We start from the raw sequence: 18,068 nt of genomic DNA on the forward strand, positions 1-18,068 counted from the left end.
TCGGTAAATGTGTTTTCCTATTTTTTACGCTGCAGACGACAGTAGAGCTAAATTTTCGTTGAATTAATGGTCGCTAGATGACTTTAATTGTTTTTAATTTTTCAAAAATATGCCCGGGAGATATTTGCCACGACACTGTTTGTAATGGTGGTAAAATTCAGCCGAAAGCTTTCGGAAATTGTTTCGGAAAACCTTAAGTTTCATAACTGTATAATACTGGAGATTATGAACTTGCTCCCACTCAAAATAATGTTCTCGATGATCATTGTGTTCTTATGCATTGCAGCTCTAAACTTTGGAACAACGAAAGGTATGAACGGTATAAATATATTTTAATGATAAATGCGATTAGTTTAAATCTACCATATAAAGTTATAATAAAGAATTACCATTATTTATTTACTGATGACATAAAAATACAGTTGTTTGCTTTTATTTAAGGAGCAGCACAGATACAACAACATTTCAACAGTGATCCAGGTCCTGATTCTGTCTTGTTTCAACTTTTTACTCGGTAAAAAATATTGCAGTATCGAAACTTTTCCATATGTGATAATCAAGAACTTTAAAATAGGAAAAACCCTGGTAAACCACAAATTCTTCAACTGGAAGATATTACCTTACTAGAACAGTCAAATTACAACAGCAGCCTTCCAACAAAAATTTTTGTTCATGGCTATGGGGCTAATCCAAGCCAAGGCTATTCTTCTAAAGATGGTGAGCCTAAAAATAAAAATAAACCACAATAAATCTATACAATAAGGAGTAACTACAGTTTGTTTTATCCTTTCTGCACAAGATTAATAATTTGATAATTTCCAGAATACTTGTTGCGGGAAGACTGCAATTTTATTTCTGTGGACTGGACCACGCTTGGTTCAAGCAATTACGTGCTTGTCGCACTTAACAATGTTCCTATAGTTGGAAATACAACCGGAGCCTTTGTAGAATTTCTCTTTCGTCAAGGAACACCGCTGAGCGCCTTTCATCTCATTGGATTCAGCATGGGGGTCAGTGTTGCCTTAAATTTAAGAAATGAAATCATAAAGACAAATTTTCCTTAATCACGCCATATTTTCGAAAAAAATTTTTTTTTATTTGTAGGCTCACATTGTAGGAAATGCTGGGGCCTTTATTGCGTCAATTGGACTTTTACCAAGAATCACTGGTAATTAATTTAAATATTTATTCACACCATTTCATTCATTTTACTCTGAGCTTCTTCTATTTAGGTTTGGATCCGTCAGAATATGCTTTTCCCTTAGAATTAATCGACAATTGTCTGGACATAACGGACGCATCCTTCGTGGATGTAATTCATACAAGTGAAATTTCTTATAAGAATGCCGTAGGACATGTCGATTTTTATCCTAACGGGGGTTTCCTTCAATCTGGTTGCCCACCTCGCATTCCTGATACCGGTAATTTTTATTTTCGTTTCCTTTTTCTATTTGTAAAGTGGTAAATTGACCCTTTTAATCTCATAGAATGTTGCAACCATTGTCGTGCTGTCGACCTGTTTGCAGAATCCATCAACAGCCCATTAGGTTTTAAGGCAGTTCTCTGCAACTCCTCGGATAACTTCCAGAATGGTTTCTGTAACTCCAACACCCAAGCATTAATGGGGGAACCTGTTTCAACCAAGTAAGTCCTGTGATTTTTTAACGCTTTTCTATCAATTATTTTAAGTTAATTTGTATCGCACAATTTGTTTATGTTTAGTGTACGAGGCCTATTTTACTTAGCAACAAACGGTCAACCGCCATATGCACAAGAATTACTTACACTTGATAAGTTGTAAAGATTTTTATGAGTTCTGCATGGCAAAGTGCTGTAGCTTAACCGTTACTAACAACCAATAAATCACGCTAAAGCTTGAGTTGACCGATACGATGTTTACGTGTGGGCGGCGGTGGCTTCCATAGTTCCATATCTATTTTCTTTCTTTTAGTAAGCGATATCAGCAGCTCAAACCGTTTTGCTGTCATTGCACTGACGTTGAATATTGCATTGTCATTCTTTGGTGCAGCCTATAAAAACTGAAATCAGGCTCAGCACTATTTATTAGTAAAAGGACATCATTTAATGCAAAATGATTAAGTTTACAATGTTATTGCATTTCTTTACTTTAATCTCGACTACATATTTTTCCACAGGATCTGAAATCGGTAAACAAAATTGGTTAATAATAATTTTACATGCGCACTACATTTTAAATTTTTTGGATCAGGTGAATCTGAATCCTTTCCTTATGACTACCAGCGTGAAGTTTGCAATCAAGCTGATCTGGTGGTTTACAGACTTTTCACTCGGTCAGTACACTACACTATTTTATTCAGTTGTGTAATGTTTTTCCGTCTTTTTCAGTAAAGAATATTAGTTAAACTTTCTCTGATATAGGAAAAATCCTGAAGAATTTCAATTGTTAAAACTAGACGATTTGGATTCGCTCATGTCATCAAATTACAATCCTAATCTCCCTACTAAAATTTACGCACCTGGTTGGAATAACAACGGATCTATTGCCTATCCAACGAGAGATGGTAAGTTGATATAAATAATGATGCATTTGAGAGAGCTCTATTCTATTTCTTAACGTTATTCGAACGTTTCTTTAAAAATTAGAATACTTACTACGAGATGACTGCAATTTTTTAATCGTCTATTGGTCTGATCTTCAATCAGAAGGCGGTGTTTTTGTAATTCAAACCACCATGAAAGCAGCAAACCATACGGGGTATGTATCTCTAGTCGTTCTATCGTTAAGCCACTGTCGCAAACACACACTGGAAATAATTAAAAAGCTTTAAATTTGATGACAAGGGCTTTTATAGATTTCTTGGTTGGGAATGGAACGCCGCTAAGCAATTTCCATTTAATTGGCCACAGTGCCGGTACTCATCTTGCTGGAGGAGCTGGGGCTGCAGTTACTTCTGGGAAAATTCCTCGAATTACTGGTAATCAATTTGTAGGAGCTGGGTTCCAAGCTCTGTTTATTAAAAATCAATCAAAAATTCTTTTTGTTTTGTTTATTAGGTTTGGATCCAGGAGACGGTCCGTTTAATTTAAATGAAACTGACACCCGATTGGACATTAGTGATGCAGACTTTGTAGACATTATTCATACAAATGGGGGAGATTTTATGAATGGAGAAATTGCCTTTATTGAACCCATTGGTCATGTGGATTTTTATGTTAATGGAGGTCACAAGCAACCTGGTTGTCAGGATCCGGATTTTAGTAAATTTTCTTTTATTACCAGTTCCGTAAATATGCATCTCATTAAACATAACGTGTAAAAATATTTGTAGCTTGCTGCCACCATTGCCGCGCTGTGGATTTGTTTGCTGAATCCATCAACACGGAAGTTGGTTTTGTATCGCTGCGCTGCGACTCGTACGAAACATTTCTAAACGGATCGTGCCATGGAAACGACAGAGAACTTATGGGGGACACAGTTTCGTTAAAGTAAGTGCTATAAACTAATTATTCGACGATTAATAGCATGCACTGAATGAACCCTTTGTATCAATAAGTGCCCTTGGGATTTACTATTTGAATACCAACGATCAAGCACCTTGGGCTATGGGATGAAATCTGCAAGCATAAAAACAAAAAATGTAAAGCCTGTTTATCGGTTTCAGCTATTCTTCTTTACACACGCTTAGTGAATATGACTTGAGACGCTATAAAAAAAATTATTGCTGCGTGACAAAGTGGTGTAGCCATTAGCATATAGACATATTAATAAAATAATAAAGCGTTTTATTGTTATTTAAACACTTTATTGATGTTTGAAATGGCCTCCGCTTCTATATCTCTATATTCTTACAGTAATAATGAGATCAACCGTATCGCATATCACTAGTTATCTTGCAGTCTTGTATTTATTACGTCGTTGTAGCCTACATATAATAGAATTGAAACCCCGCAGTGCTACGTTTAGTTCAAGGACACATTTCAAAGGAAAATGATTAAGCTCTACTCGTTGATTTGCTTGACATTGGTCCTGATAATAGACGGTTCCTCCGGACTTGGAATCGGTAAAATCTAAATCTAGTTTAACTCTATATTTCAGCATAATCATTACTATATATGTTTTTATCCTCATGAAAGCAGATGAATCTGAACCATTTCTTGATGATTACCAAAGAGAAGTTGGCAACGAAACTGATCTTGTTGTTTACCGGCTCTTTACTAGGTCAGTAAAATTTGCTTTTTATAATTTTGTGTACAAACTGCATAGTGTATATGATTCACTAAATAAATGAATTTATTTTTTTTACAGAAAAAATCCCATAGATTTTCAAGTGTTGAGGCTAAATGATGTAGATTCACTGATGGCATCAAATTACAACCCGAATCTCCCGACCAAAATTTATGCTCCAGGTTGGGATAACAACGGTTCCATTGCGTATCCGACAAGAGATGGTATAACTGAATTTCCCTAACATAAAAGGGCTTTAATATCAAATTAAAATTTCCGCTATTTTTTATAGAGTATCTACTACGAGACGACTGTAATTTTATAATCGTCTACTGGTCTGATCTTCAGGCAGGAAATACTTTGTTTATAGTCCGCACCACCCAGATAGCAGCAAATCATACAGGGTATATTTTACAACACCCTCGAAAATCTTGTTGTTTAAAGAGCCTTACATCTTGTTGTACAGGGCTTTTATAGATTTTTTGGTTGAAAACGGGACGCCATTACGCAACTTTCATTTGATGGGTCATAGTGCAGGGACTCATCTTGCTGGAGGAGCTGGAGCTACAGTTACTACAGGGAGAGTACCTCGAATTACAGGTGAAGGGTAAAGGATGAATAACCCGTTGTGCAGAAAAAATACGTGTTTTGTAAATTTAATGTCAGGTTTGGATCCAGCGGAAGGTAGATGGACATTGAATGAAACAGATACCCGATTGGACGTCAGTGATGCAGAATTTGTCGACATTGTTCATACAAACGGAGGAGATATTTCTAATGGAGAAATTGCTTTCATTGAACCAGTTGGCCATGTTGATTTTTATGTTAATGGAGGCCACAAGCAGCCCGGTTGTCAGGATCCGGATTACAGTAAGATTTTTAAAGTTATCAATCGTGTAAAAGAAATGAGTTACATAATTAAAATTGGTACATTTTTATTCTGTAGCATGCTGCCATCACTGCCGTGCTGTTGATTTATTTGCGGAATCTATCAACACGGAAGTTGGTTTTGTATCACTGCGCTGTGACTCGTACGAGTCATTCCAGAACGGCTCCTGTGATGGAAACGACAAAGAGCTTATGGGAGACACAGTTTCTTTAAAGTAAGTGATTTCATCGACTTTCCACTCATTTTTAACATTTGCACTGATTTCACTATTTTTTTTTCTGTCAATAAGTGCTCGAGGTATTTTCTATTTGGACACAAACGAACAAGAACCGTGGGCTATGGGATGAAAAGACAAAACAACTTAATTGTCCATTTATCTATTTATTTTATTGACGGTATTTGTCACTACTGTGTCAAGATCGTTGCATTTTTTTTTAAATTAAGTAGTTTTTATTAAATTAGAATAATTGTACGAACCCTTGATTTATCAATTGTTTGTAATGTTTTATCGATTTTTTGCAGCGATTACGTATTGCGACTGAACCGCTGAATAGCCACTGCTGAATACGAAGCTGATTCGATGGAAAAGGTTAAAATTTTACTTAAATGAGATCATTACCAATCAAAAGCTAGACTAGCCTACCAATCAAACAGAGACGAAACTTATGATAAAAATGCGAGAAGAATTAAAATAATAAAAAGTTACATAAGAATAAGTCAATCCTTTCAAGAACCCAAAATTTCTACACACCTCTTTGTTACGTGATCACTCAGCTATTCTTAACACACAGTATGAGGGGCTATTAAATTTCCTCGGTACCAGTGTGTATATCGGACAAAAAAGAAGAATTGTGTGTTTGTTATGCTAAGATTTTTACTAGCCATTTGTTTTGACAGATGGTAGAACACAAGTCCTCAAATTTGCCGAATACGGGTATTTTTCAAACATATTTCTGGCTTAAAGGGACTGCGCGCACCTATCATATCTACCTACCTACCCCAAGGGCCAAGGCTTAAAGATTACAGACAAAAGAAAGAATCACCCCCCCCCCCCTCCCACAAATGTTCCGCCATTTGTGTCTCGGAAGACTATATCCGCAAGGGGTTTGACTCGTAATCAAAGAAACCTACGCAATATAGCCTTTTCGTCCTATTACAACTACAACACAAGTAAACTAAGCACATGCTCATAAAAGGAAAAAATGAACTTTAGATAAGAAAAAATTGCGCTTTATAAACTATTTCTTAATATTTTAAAAATGAAGTGGTTTTGATGTAAATCGCATTCTTGTGACGCTTCAGCTGTTAGCTAAATTGATAAAGAAATCCGTACTTAAAGAGCCGTTTTACAACCATTAATTTAGACATATCCGATCTTGTATCCTTGAAGACAACTTTGAGCGATGCGAGTTATATAATTACAATTAAAATAATAATTGCAATTATGAATTACGATTATTAAGGATGTCGTTCTCCAAATGTCGGATAGTCAAACGTCTTAAAGGATGCTTGATAAAATTTTTGGACGAGTGTTTTCAATGAAAACACTTCCTGATAAATAAAATATAAAACCCTACCACAATATAATGAAGAATACAATCTCATCATAAAATTTATTATACTTCTGAAATCTGTCAAGCTGTCCTAAGTGAGCAGCATTAATCGGTCCCTTCGCTGTAGTTAGATTGTGTTAGGACTGTTAGCCTCATCGCTTTGTTCTTCGTCATTTATTAGTGATTAATCCAACGCCATTTTAAGTGTAAGTTACTTTACTGATTCTAGTGCTTGCACAGTTTATTTTTGTACTCATATTTTGTTTCTACTCGAAATTCCTGATTATGGGTATCTTACTGCTTAACAAGTTCGATAATCATCATTTTCCTTCATGTGTGAAAACTTCCAAGCCTCCTTACCATCACTGACCCCTTTTTTTTCAAGTGGCTTTATATATAGCCTTTATTAATCATTTTCAGTTGTCAAATTAGTCAGTTTTAGTTACTTTGCACATCCCTGTAAAAATGTATTCGCAGTTGCTGTGTGGTAACCTTCTGGTGATGACTGACGATAACTATTCCACCAACAAAAAATTAACACTTGTTAATTTTTATTTTTCGATAATTGCTTTTTTTTATCTACTAAATGTATTCCACGGAGACAAATATTTGTTTATTTTTCGTCCGTGGATGCCAAGTGCTGTCACTAGGTGGCTAAATATTTCAGTGTGTTTAGGGATTGAACTATTCAGCCCTAGTGTATTGGTATTAGGGGAGGGGAGGGGGCATCAAACCAAAGTTCTGAGACGAATGACGTCCATTTATTTCTTTTCTATCGAGACGCCGTCGAGGATGGTTACGTTAGTCATTGCGAGGTAATTTCTTTCCTGACATGTTCTCCATAAAAAAGGTAATTCCTGATTTCATTCTTAATGTTAATGTTTTTTTATGGTTAATTTACGGGTTAATTTACGGGTTACATGGCCTTAAATTTATGCTAGCCAATTCCATGTGGCCATGCCTGAAGTACACTTGTCCAAAATGTCGTCTCTTGCGCCATGTTGCACGTTTCGTTGCATGTTGAAGTACTATAGAACAGTACAAGTAATAATATTGAGTAACTTAATAATTATAAGAGTTTGTTTTTCCACATTAAAATTCTGTAATCTAATTTCTGATAGAAAGTTTTATTATGAATTATCATACATAAGTAATCCTAAGTAACCCATCATTTGCCAATATTTTTCTTTGATAGTTTTGTGAATTTTTTCAATTGAGAGCTGAACTTGAATTGAGCTTGTGAAGACATGCACTTCAGTTAATCACAATTTTAAAAGTATATTTTACTCTCTGATTTTACTAATTTAATTTGTGACAGGTTGGTGGAAATTATTCTCAACGTGCAGTGCCAAGTCAACAAGATGCCTCTGTGATCATGCCCTTGATGAGGTCTTTATCATGTTGCGAGATGAAAATGTGAAGAAAACGGAAGGAAATCTGAAATGGTAACATCTACTTGTGTAAAACAACTTGAGTATGTTAGCATTTAGCTTAAATTTTAGTCCATGCATGTGCTGTTCTTTGCTTAGAAGTTACTCAAGTTGGGAGTAGAATTCTTGATTTAGAAATATATGGAGACATTTGAAAAACTACCAACTGCTTAGAATAAGATCCTTTAGAAACTATTTTCATCAGCTTGTAAAAAGTTGTAGTTTTTTAACAATATTTTTTCATACACAACTGAATTTTTTTGTATTTGTTTGAAAATAATCTTGGTTTTTTAACATTCTTTTGTTTTGTAGGAATTCTTTGCGAGTTTGGTGTTGGAGCTGTTAATGGTGGTGATGTCTGGTGTGCAGTGGTGCGGCAGTCATGTTCCAATTTGGAGATGTGCTGAAATGGATCTTCTGCAGACTTGGAAGTTCTACTTCAGACTTCGACTAACATTGTTGGTGTCCATGCAGTGTTGAGCTGTTGTGCAAAAGTTGGTGTCTCCTGAAAGTTGTCTGGCATTTTGTTGGTGTATTCTCTTGCTACCTGTACCCACATTGAGGTAATGCTGGATGAGTTTTTTTTTTTAAATTATTGACTTGCAACTAAATCTCCGTTGTCGTTTTCAGTTCAATCGTACGCCGCCGTTCCAGACTTGATCCATTGGTGAAGCCGAAAAGAGGTTGCTGAAATTCAAGACTGCACAATTTACAAATGCATATCTGTTGTCCCTTTTCCCTGAGTAAACTGCATGTCCGCCGTTGGTTATTCGTCTGGTCGAAAGGGAAATAGCAATGAGAAGTTCTGATGTATTTTTGGAGAAATATTAGTTTGACCACGAAGTAATTCTCCCTTATGATTCGCAATCAACTGTATCTCCTCATATAACGTTTCAACTTGTTCGCTCTTCACATTTATGACCAATATCAATATTATTACTTCGCTAACAATAAAATATGAAACAAACCTATTTTGTTCTTTTTTCCCTATGCATACAACGATTATTACAACCTATATTTAATTTATAACCAAAATAAATAATTTCCTGTCCAAATTTTTATCATTTTTTTCCGCTTCATAAAACAACCACCATATTATTTATTTACTAAGTCTTTTTCGACAAAAATTGGCGATGTCCTTTCATTCTTTTTTTTTTATTAAAAAAATTAACAAAATATTTTGCTATGCAAAATGTTTATTTTATTTATTCAAACACAATATTATAGATATATATTTATGGCCCCCAGGGAGGGGGGGGCCTGTGACTTTCCCAACCGCGATAATAACATGTGCCGTTATTATTTTGTTGGTGCAGAAAGCCGGAATTTAATCTAGCAGTTGTCGACTGTGTCAAACCTGACATAGATCAGGTTGCCTCAATCGTATACTGCACAATAAAAACGCCAAAGACGACAGTGAAACCATTTCAAGACTGCAACACAGGAAATCACTGGTAGAGCAAAAAAAACACACAAAAGAGAACAGATTATTTCACACACAGGATAACATTGGCAGGGCAAAATACACAAATACAAACAGAAAAATATTTAAAGTCAGCGACCCGGATATCACTGGCAACTTCAGGCTGCTTCATGCTAGTTCAGGATACCGCCAGCACAGCTACTTCTGGATAACACTGGAACCACACGCTGCATACAACAGTTCAATTAGTCCCCATCACATCTTTCTCCACCTGGCTGCAACAAGATAACCAACAGCAGACCTATTTAAGAAAACAAAATAATTACCATCGGGGAAAGACAGTGTGTGCACAATTACACAGGACTCTTTAGGACAAAGGAATACCAGGAGTACTGCTCACACACAAGCTACGCAGTCCAACAGATCTTTCCGATATCTCAAATTTTACATAGGAAGTTAGAATTGGCAAGGTATTCAAATGCAAATTGATCTCTAGTCATATTAACCAAGTACTTTAGTAGAAAATTAGATAAACATAATTACTTTTGCTTTTGCTAGGGACGAGACGTACGACTGGCAGCAAGACACGAGGCACGACATTTCGGCAAAATGGACAGGCTCTCGAAAGTCCGAGTTACATGTTTTGACAAAGTGGTATTGAAATCACCTGTCAATTAACACAACGAAATTTAACATTAAGTAACACTAAGAAATTAACAAAAATACCTTTATGACGGATTGCCATATACCTTAACATTTTCATCATGGGAAACGTCACGACCGGCATCCCACTTCTGCTGCGTCAAGGAACAAAATGGCCGAATTTAGTCCCCTGAAAACATTCGCGCCACCTAGCGACAGCCAATTGGATTGCTTGCACGCAGCAGCCAAATTTGAATTCGTCACGCCCTTCAAGGCCTGATTTAGAAATTATTACACAGACCGAGTTTAAAGCTAGTAGATTATTAGTAAATAATCTACGAAAATAAGTGAATTGTCAACAAACACACAAAATTAATCAACACGAAATATTTTCTGTTTTTAATGTAAAAAAAAGAGATGCCCCATTTGCTTACAGCCTCTCGATGACAAATCAGATGCGATGAGACATCTGATCAGAGATACGGGGATATCTACAAATTAGAAGCGTAAGAACCTGAAAAAGAATCTAACAAGTGGTGCGATATGAAAAACAAACCCCACGATAGAAATATTCAATTTCCATTCCCCCCCCCCCCCAGAAACTAAAATAATTGTATGTAAATAGCAATAGCTTACTTTAAAACAAGATGAGTATGACATTCCGTAATAATAACCCGCCAATGGCCGTAATAGAGAACACTTTGACTAAGTGCCCAGTGTCCACCAAGTTGCGGTCTTAACTTTTTTTAAAGACTTGACTTGTGATGTTGAACATCAATCGGACGCTGAAGACTCCATAAGAAGAGATACCACAGTGTATTATTTAAGGCAATACAACGGAGTGGTTGGCACAATGAGGCAGTCTCCTGCCCGTATTTTCACGAAACTTGGGAAAGAAATTAGTTGCCGGGAGAAAAAAAAACGAAGTAACGAAATGAGATGTCAACCGTACCAAATTTTTCTCATAATTTTGCACTCAATCAAAAGGGAGCATAGTAGTAATAGATATATTCATAGATAACACGATGGGTTACGCGGCTACCCAGGTGGAAGGAGAGGATCGAGAAAAAGAAAGTCAAGGAGCACATGATTGTCTTCTTGTTAGAAATTATTTACATGATTAAAATAGCTGTACAGTTTCGTTCAAATAATTCCGATTCCGCGTTCATTTATGGGGAAAAAAATCTAATAAAAAATTGTAGAACATCTAAATCTACTGAGGTGATGGAGAAGGTGGAGGGGGTAAAGGATTAAAATATGATCGTTCTGTCGAAGGTGATGGCGGACATGATGCATCTGACACGTAATGTGATCTTGCTGGAGTAGGTGGTGGAGGGTAAGGATCACTATCGTAGTCCGCTCCCAATCGTTGGTGTCGATGTGAAGACTGTTGCCTTCTACCAGCATTTTTAAATCCTGGGCCCATCTTGGGTATAGACGAAGGCGAAGGTGAACTGTGATAAGCCACTTGCGAATCCGATTCTTCGAAGTTGTCGGTACTGCAGGGTGTGGGTGGTGGAGGCTGGTTGCGGACTTTGTAATGCTTATAAGATCGTAAAGTAGAATAAACTTGGCTCGAAGTACCACTTAGCCTGGGTTGATGTCCCAGATGGTGCCCACGAGCAGTCTGACGGCTCAATGTGTGCGACTTGTGAGATTGACCACTCACAGCTGTACAGCAGTATGGTTCCGTGCAGTGAGATCGTGTATCTGTTGCCGGGCTGGGCGGTGGATTTAGAGTCTCCTGAGGATATCCAGGACCGCTCGAACTCGAACTCGATGCACCAGTAACATGACTGCGGTCGTACAATTGGCAGCTGGAACTTGAACCAACCACGACGCCACCTCCATCCACAATAATGGCTCCCCCATTTTTCACTCCACGGCCGCTCAAGAGGTCCACCGCGCTGCTGCCGAGGTGAGAGGATGCTCCTACACCTGCCGTCCTTTCACCAACAATATTACTGACATATTGAAGTTGATAGTCTGTTTGCAGTTGAGTGTGGCCGGGTACAATAGTGTGCCGGGGCGCAACTGGATTGAGAGGATCGTGGGCTCCTTCGTCAGGGTCAGCGTGGCTGTGATGTCGTCTATGCCAACAGAAAAAGAGAACACAAAGGAGTGCAACCGATCCCAATCCAACCACAATGCCGATGATGTAAGTAGTCCTGATGGACGAATCACCGGCTAACGGATTAGCCACACGGTTTGCGCAGGAAGTAACTGATTCGTCGGATTCATCCGGGCAATGAGGCACACCATCGCAAAGAAGAATATCGGGAAGACAAAGTTCTGAACAGTAAAATTGTCCAAGGGGACAACACCTTTGTTCATCTGATCGATCCATACATTGAGGGACGCCATCACATTCATGTTTCTTAGCGATGCACTGGCCGGTCTGGCACCGGAACTGATCTGGCCGACATTCTGGGCAATCTTCTTCATCCGAAGCATCTGAACATTCCGTCTGACCATCACAACGCCACGACAGGGGAATGCAGCGAGTGGCCCCGCTTCCAGACGGTCCCGTTTCGTAAATTCCGGAACGACAGGTAAAATGTTCTGGAGAACAAGCAGGTGGTTCAACACACGTTTTGCCATCCTCGAGTATCATGTTTAATGGACAAGCACATCTGCCACGTTCGCCGGAATCCATCAATACGCAAAGATGACCACAGCCTGAGTTGGGTGGATAACACGGATTGGATGCTAGAGTATTTGGATCCAGTGTAGACGTTGAAAGTAAATCCGACAAATATGGAATCCGACCCTGGACTCTTTGTCTGTCTTCACCGTTAATCTTGAGTGCTCGTTCGATGAGTTGTGAATCCTTTTCTAACCAATAAAGGTGCCGTCCGTGAACAGTTAATGCAATAGGCTGAACTAATTGAGAAGAGATCAACTTCCTGCGGTTGGTTCCGTCTAGAGCTGCAACTTCGATGACCTTCAAACTGGTGTCAGCCCAAAAGATCATCTCCTCTTCTGTGTCGATAGTCAGCGCTGAAGGTTGGTCAATATCTGTTTCTATTATCTTGACGCGGTCACTACCGTCTAAACGGCACCGTTCGATTCGGGCCGGCGAGACTAAGTTGGTGAAGAACAGCCATCCTTTGACAGGGTGAACGGCCAAGTTCCTTGGTTTGTCGCTGGTGGACGGACCTCCAACCAGGATACCAACAGAAAGGTGATTGTCGATTCTGGTAGCGTTGATGGCATTGAACCTTGAGCAACTCCAAAAGAGAACTCGTGAATAAGGTTCCACTGCCAAATCGTATGGATGTAGTGACTGTGTTGGATTGGCCACAACAACTGAAGCTTGTGTCCCATTATCTAGGGCGCGACGAATGGTTTGTGATCGTCCGTCTATCCAGTACAAGTGCTGTCCCACTGGGTCAAACTCAATACCACGAACCTTGAAACAATACACAGATAAGCGTTAGAAGCAAAATTTCTATAACCAATACAAAAATAAAAAGGATATAATACTTGTTTCAAGCCTCGAATAGGCAGAATCACATCCGGGCTATCAGGGGAACTCGGAAGAAGTCGGTTGATGTAATTCTTTTGGCTGAAGAGAAGAAATGATTTCGGGGCGACACATGTTTTGTTGTCTGCCACAAGCTCGTAATGGGTGGGACAGGTACATCGATGAGTATGCGATTGACGGACGACTACTGTAGTTGCTGGTAGATTTGTCGCTGCAGCAGCAGACGACGTCGATGCTGATGAAGAAGATGCAGCGGTCGTTGTAGAAGAAACTGATGGCTGAGTACGAGGTGAGGAACTACTAGTAGATCCAGCTGGTAGAGCAAGGCACAGGTGAGAACACCCTCCGTTATTGACAGCACAGGGGTTCCAGCCGGACTGTCGCGACGAATGGAAGACGAGAATATCCATAACGTAATCTACCTGAGTTTGGATACGTGTTCTGTTTTCACCCGATTGCTTGTGGGCTCTCTCGATCGAGCGTGTTGTCCAGTCAGCCCAGTAAATAAACTCCTCATACTGCGTCAGGCCGTGCGGCTGAGGCATATTACCCGAGACCACAACTTGTCGTTGTTTGCCGTCTAGGTCACAGCTCTCAATGTGCTTGCCGTCAACATCGGCCCAGTAGAGGCGTCTGTCGGCAAAGTCTACCACCAACCCGTTGACGCGACCTACACCATTGACCAAAGTGATGCGTTGGCTCCCATCTAGTCCAGCGCGTTCAATGTGTGGGACAGAACCCCAGACACCGAGGTACATGTAGCCTTCTCCTGGGTCTAGGGCGATGCTGCGTGGATTTTTCAAATCTTTCCAAATCAAAACACGCCGCGAAGATCCGTCAAGTCGGGCCACTTCCACACGATGGCTTCCCATGTCTGCCCAATAGATATTGTGGGCCACCCAGTCGACAGCCATGCCTTCTGGATACTCCAAACCAAATTCAACCACCACTTCCAGATTTGATCCGTTCATAAAGGCTCGCGAAATGGACTTGACTCCTATATCTGTCCAGTAAATGCGATTGTCGTTGACGTCGAAATCTAAGGCACTAGCTTCTTTGACACCAGCAATCGGAATGATAACGTTTTTGTGGTTTGCTTCTAAACTGATGCGGCGAATGTCTTCTTTACGAGTGAAGAGCAAGAAAGCTTCCGGAATCACACAGTTAATCTCATCAGCCGTCAATTCGTAACCGATGGGACAGGCACAAACATATTTGCCTGGTCGGTTCAGGCACAAGTGGGAACAACCACCATTTCCAACAGCACAAGGATTTGTCCCTCGAACCTGCAAATTCATAAGCTTTAAAATTGGCACAAAACAAAATGTTTTTAATGAATTGTTCTACCTCTGTGATATTGATTGCTTTCAGTCCCATAAGATCTGGGAGCTGATCTACAATGATTTTGCGATCCTCGCCCGTCCACTTATGCACTCTCTCAATACTACGATGTTGCCAGTCTGTCCAGTAGAGAAAATCGCCGAGCAAGGAGAAACCGAAAATGTGGGGCACATTTTCGCTGAGTATTTCTTTGCGTTTGGAGCCGTCCATGTCAGCCACTTCAATTTTGTCCGTTTTTGCATCACACCAGTAGAGGCGACGCTGAACGTAATCGAGAGCGATACCGTTGGGCCAGCCCAAGGAAGTATTTACAAGGACTACGCGATCCGAGCCATCCATGGAAGCTCGTTCAATTTTCGGCTCTTTACCCCAATCAGTCCAAAACATCCAGCCAACTTCAGGATCTAAGGCCAGGGCACGGGGTTCATCCAAATTTTCTGATATGAGCACCTTACGCCAGGTGCCATTGAGTCGAGCAACTTCAATTCTATCCGTCCCAGTATCTGTCCAATAAAGGTTACGGCCGATCCAGTCTACAGCAATTCCGTCCGGGTGGTCAACTTCAGCCATAACAACATCCTCCTAGAAAACGAAATGAAATAACAACAGTAACGAAAGCATATTTCATGACGAATTACCTGTTGACTGCCATCAAGTTTTGCACGACGAATGCCTCGAACTTCGTCATCTGACCAGTAGACAAATCCATCAACGGGATCGTAGTCGACTGCGATGGCGTGTTTGACGCCATCCAAAGGTAGAACGACGTCTGTGTAGTCAGGAGTGTCGAGTGAGATGCGCCTCAGATCAGTACGCCTTGCCAACAGCAACAACTGTTGAGCACCATCAGCGCACGTAAAATTGTCGACTAATTTTGACCCTGTGGGGCATGCACAGGTGAACCATGGAGGATAAGGAGCTGAGAGACAAAGATGAGAACACTTGGCATTCTGATTCTGACACGGTAAGGCGCTATAGGGTTGCCTCTCTTGGTCGTACACGTGAATGTCCATAGGAGTAAGAGAAGAGCCAAGAACAGCTTTCCTACCAGCTCCCGTTTTCTTATTGCATGAATGAATGGATTTGGTCTGCCAATCGGTCCAGTACAGCACATTTTTGTACATGGTCAAAGCAAACGGATGTTGTAAATCTCCCTGACTTACTGTTCTCCGATTTGCACCAGTTAGACTGGCTGAACAGATGATATTCAACTTGGCGTCGGCCCAAAATATGGCCTCTTCTTCATAATCAATAGTCAGTCCATTGGGCCAAAATATTTCATCCTTGATAATGACATGTCTTGTTGTAAGATCACCATTCATGCCAGCAGATTCAATTTTGGGATTCTCTCCCCAATCGGTCCAGAACAGCAAGCCTTTCTTTGGAAACAAGCAGATGGCTCTTGGCTGATCCAAGTCCTCCCAAAAAAGAACTTTTCTGTTTTCTCCATTCAGTGTTGAAACTTCAAGGCGATTGGTTTCACTATCTGTCCAATACAACTTGTTCCCCAACCAATCTATCGCCAGCCCATCTGGGGACACCAAACCTTTCACAAAAACAAAATTAAGCAACTACGAAAGCTTGCACTAAAATATTATCTTACCTGTAGTGATAACATTTGTTTTATTAAGTAAATTGGCTCCCTGATGGTAGGCACATCGAATCATCTCAAGGCTAATGTCTGTCCAGCAGACCATCCCCTTCTCATAATGATAATCAAGGGCAGCAGCATCCTCGAGATCCTTAATGATGATGGTGACATTGTTGTTTCGATTCCTTGGCTGAGTGGCGTCCACCAAACGAATATCTTTGCGATTGGCGAATAAAAGCCAAGGATGAGAAGAGGCACCTTGTTGGACGGTTACAAGGAAAACCGCCAAGAGCTGCACCAACAATCGCATCGTTTCGATTTAAACACCAAGCACATGATACAAGCTACATTGCAAGTAAAACACTGTGGTAAGTTTATACAACGCTAATCGAACAATTAACTGTTGTTTTCTTATAGGTTCAGTTTGATGAAAACTTCATGATTCGCAAAAACAACTAAATTCCGAAACAGTTGTCACTGGCTAAACCAAGCCACTGGGCGCCATCTTGATTAATTTTTTTTTACCCTATAATGGTATGTCAACGTTGCCGTACATTTTTTTCCTTTTCTATTTACCGTTTATGGCATCCAGATCCACCAGATACAGCCTCTTTCTCTTCTACCTTTTCTTCTTCTGTTGAGTTTTGACCCTTTCATAACCCCTTGGGAATTGTTTTTCAATATGAAAAGGTATCAATCCAACTCGTTCATATCGTACTCCCACTTTGCCCTAACGCTTTTCCAAACCTAACCCACTATGAATTTTGGACCTCGATTCAAAGAGTTAACTTACTCTAACCCCTAATAAAAAGTTGAAATACTACTACATTATGGATATGTTTACCGACTTGCATCTAATCAAACGGACCAACAAATAAATGCTAATTGATGGTGTTCTTAAGATCGTTCCAACTGAACAGTACTCGCAAATGATTTAAGACAACAAGATACATTTGAATAGATCCTTGTATGATTCCATTGGACAAGTAGCATATACGTCTTCCAAAATCCTCATCGACAATAAGAAGAATTTGTTGGTTCAACACACTTTTGACCAAGGAGCAATTCAAGGTTCTGCTGACAATCCACCTTACAACTTCAGCTTCTTCCTGCGCCAATGACGACGCTTGGCGTTGTATCTAGAAATGAGTAATATAAAAACTGTTAGCTCACTGTGACTTAATTAAGCTCACTGTGAATTAAATAGCTAGTAGTAATTACCTGATGGTATTGTCAGTCCTCAGACGAATCCATTGAGGAATCGGCCTATTTTGCTTCATCTTCTTGGCCAGAAGCTTCTTGACTTTCAAGGTTTTGTGGGCCCCCTTTACAAAAACAAGAAAAGAACGATCAGACATGAACTCAACACGAACTTATACATATTAGCACACAAATCTATAAAACACACATAAGAAACGTCGATGGTATTAAAAACTGCTAATATTTAACGATAAAACTCTCTTTTACCATATTGCCTTTGGAGACTTGCAGAAGAAAAGTGAGCG

The 18,068-nt window shown here is 39.7% G+C and overlaps 4 protein-coding genes and 1 long non-coding RNA gene across 8 annotated transcripts; 3 read left to right on the plus strand and 2 right to left on the minus strand.

Annotated features, from left to right (window-relative positions):
- The first annotated feature begins 144 nt into the window (after positions 1-144).
- On the plus strand, positions 145-1,879 carry LOC124191112 (inactive pancreatic lipase-related protein 1-like). Of its 3 annotated transcripts, none has more exons than XM_046584118.1 (8): positions 145-319; positions 442-514; positions 575-717; positions 823-1,010; positions 1,105-1,168; positions 1,233-1,421; positions 1,488-1,644; positions 1,723-1,879. In XM_046584118.1, the coding sequence occupies exons 1-8, from the start codon at positions 145-147 to the stop codon at positions 1,799-1,801; spliced, it is 1,068 nt and encodes a 355-aa protein (XP_046440074.1). In that variant the 3' UTR covers positions 1,802-1,879. The 3 variants fall into 3 exon arrangements, with proteins under 3 accessions (XP_046440074.1, XP_046440075.1, XP_046440076.1); XM_046584119.1 differs by having other exon boundaries at positions 145-310; XM_046584120.1 differs by having other exon boundaries at positions 145-310; positions 448-514.
- Positions 1,880-2,107: 228 nt separating this feature from the next.
- On the plus strand, positions 2,108-3,766 carry LOC124190320 (pancreatic triacylglycerol lipase-like). The gene is made up of 8 exons (XM_046582944.1): positions 2,108-2,168; positions 2,231-2,312; positions 2,401-2,543; positions 2,626-2,737; positions 2,824-2,957; positions 3,037-3,240; positions 3,312-3,468; positions 3,537-3,766. The coding sequence occupies exons 1-8, from the start codon at positions 2,108-2,110 to the stop codon at positions 3,592-3,594; spliced, it is 951 nt and encodes a 316-aa protein (XP_046438900.1). The 3' UTR covers positions 3,595-3,766.
- Positions 3,767-3,934: 168 nt separating this feature from the next.
- Positions 3,935-9,049, plus strand: LOC124191114 (pancreatic lipase-related protein 2-like). Of its 2 annotated transcripts, none has more exons than XM_046584121.1 (11): positions 3,935-4,043; positions 4,117-4,201; positions 4,289-4,431; positions 4,500-4,611; positions 4,674-4,807; positions 4,874-5,077; positions 5,154-5,310; positions 5,386-7,499; positions 7,968-8,094; positions 8,392-8,642; positions 8,710-9,049. In XM_046584121.1, the coding sequence occupies exons 1-8, from the start codon at positions 3,971-3,973 to the stop codon at positions 5,441-5,443; spliced, it is 966 nt and encodes a 321-aa protein (XP_046440077.1). In that variant the 5' UTR covers positions 3,935-3,970; the 3' UTR covers positions 5,444-7,499; positions 7,968-8,094; positions 8,392-8,642; positions 8,710-9,049. The 2 variants fall into 2 exon arrangements, with proteins under 2 accessions (XP_046440077.1, XP_046440078.1); XM_046584122.1 differs by having other exon boundaries at positions 4,120-4,201.
- Positions 9,050-9,392: 343 nt separating this feature from the next.
- LOC124189723 lies at positions 9,393-10,382 on the minus strand. Its single transcript, XR_006872637.1, has 3 exons — positions 10,229-10,382; positions 10,046-10,169; positions 9,393-9,803 (listed from the first exon to the last, which is right to left on the minus strand). It is a non-coding gene; the product is annotated as an uncharacterized LOC124189723 (long non-coding RNA).
- A 559-nt stretch (positions 10,383-10,941) lies between these two features.
- LOC124191463 (low-density lipoprotein receptor-related protein 6-like) lies at positions 10,942-17,196 on the minus strand. Its single transcript, XM_046584700.1, has 5 exons — positions 16,576-17,196; positions 15,611-16,518; positions 14,979-15,554; positions 13,631-14,917; positions 10,942-13,556 (listed from the first exon to the last, which is right to left on the minus strand). The coding sequence occupies exons 1-5, from the start codon at positions 16,871-16,873 to the stop codon at positions 11,358-11,360; spliced, it is 5,268 nt and encodes a 1,755-aa protein (XP_046440656.1). The 5' UTR covers positions 16,874-17,196; the 3' UTR covers positions 10,942-11,357.
- Between the last annotated feature and the right edge of the window lie 872 nt (positions 17,197-18,068).

This window comes from Daphnia pulex, chromosome 3, assembly GCF_021134715.1.
Source record: "Daphnia pulex isolate KAP4 chromosome 3, ASM2113471v1".
In the NCBI taxonomy this organism is placed as follows: Eukaryota; Metazoa; Arthropoda; class Branchiopoda; order Diplostraca; family Daphniidae; genus Daphnia; species Daphnia pulex.

Excerpts from the sequence above, each read along its gene's own strand:
- LOC124191112 (XM_046584118.1), top strand. The coding sequence starts at position 145 with ATGGTGGTAAAATTCAGCCGAAAGCTTTCGGAAATTGTTTCGGAAAAC. Across the intron at positions 1,422-1,487 it reads ACCTCGCATTCCTGATACCG|AATGTTGCAACCATTGTCGT; the intron begins GTAATTTTTATT and ends TTAATCTCATAG. Across the intron at positions 1,645-1,722 it reads GGGGAACCTGTTTCAACCAA|TGTACGAGGCCTATTTTACT; the intron begins GTAAGTCCTGTG and ends GTTTATGTTTAG.
- LOC124190320 (XM_046582944.1), top strand. The coding sequence starts at position 2,108 with ATGTTATTGCATTTCTTTACTTTAATCTCGACTACATATTTTTCCACA. Across the intron at positions 2,958-3,036 it reads GAAAATTCCTCGAATTACTG|GTTTGGATCCAGGAGACGGT; the intron begins GTAATCAATTTG and ends TTTGTTTATTAG. Across the intron at positions 3,241-3,311 it reads TTGTCAGGATCCGGATTTTA|CTTGCTGCCACCATTGCCGC; the intron begins GTAAATTTTCTT and ends AAATATTTGTAG.
- LOC124191114 (XM_046584121.1), top strand. The coding sequence starts at position 3,971 with ATGATTAAGCTCTACTCGTTGATTTGCTTGACATTGGTCCTGATAATA. Across the intron at positions 4,432-4,499 it reads TGCGTATCCGACAAGAGATG|AGTATCTACTACGAGACGAC; the intron begins GTATAACTGAAT and ends TATTTTTTATAG. Across the intron at positions 4,808-4,873 it reads GAGAGTACCTCGAATTACAG|GTTTGGATCCAGCGGAAGGT; the intron begins GTGAAGGGTAAA and ends ATTTAATGTCAG.
- LOC124191463 (XM_046584700.1), bottom strand. The coding sequence starts at position 16,873 with ATGCGATTGTTGGTGCAGCTCTTGGCGGTTTTCCTTGTAACCGTCCAA. Across the intron at positions 15,555-15,610 it reads AACTTGATGGCAGTCAACAG|GAGGATGTTGTTATGGCTGA; the intron begins GTAATTCGTCAT and ends TTCGTTTTCTAG. Across the intron at positions 13,557-13,630 it reads CTATTCGAGGCTTGAAACAA|GTTCGTGGTATTGAGTTTGA; the intron begins GTATTATATCCT and ends TATTGTTTCAAG.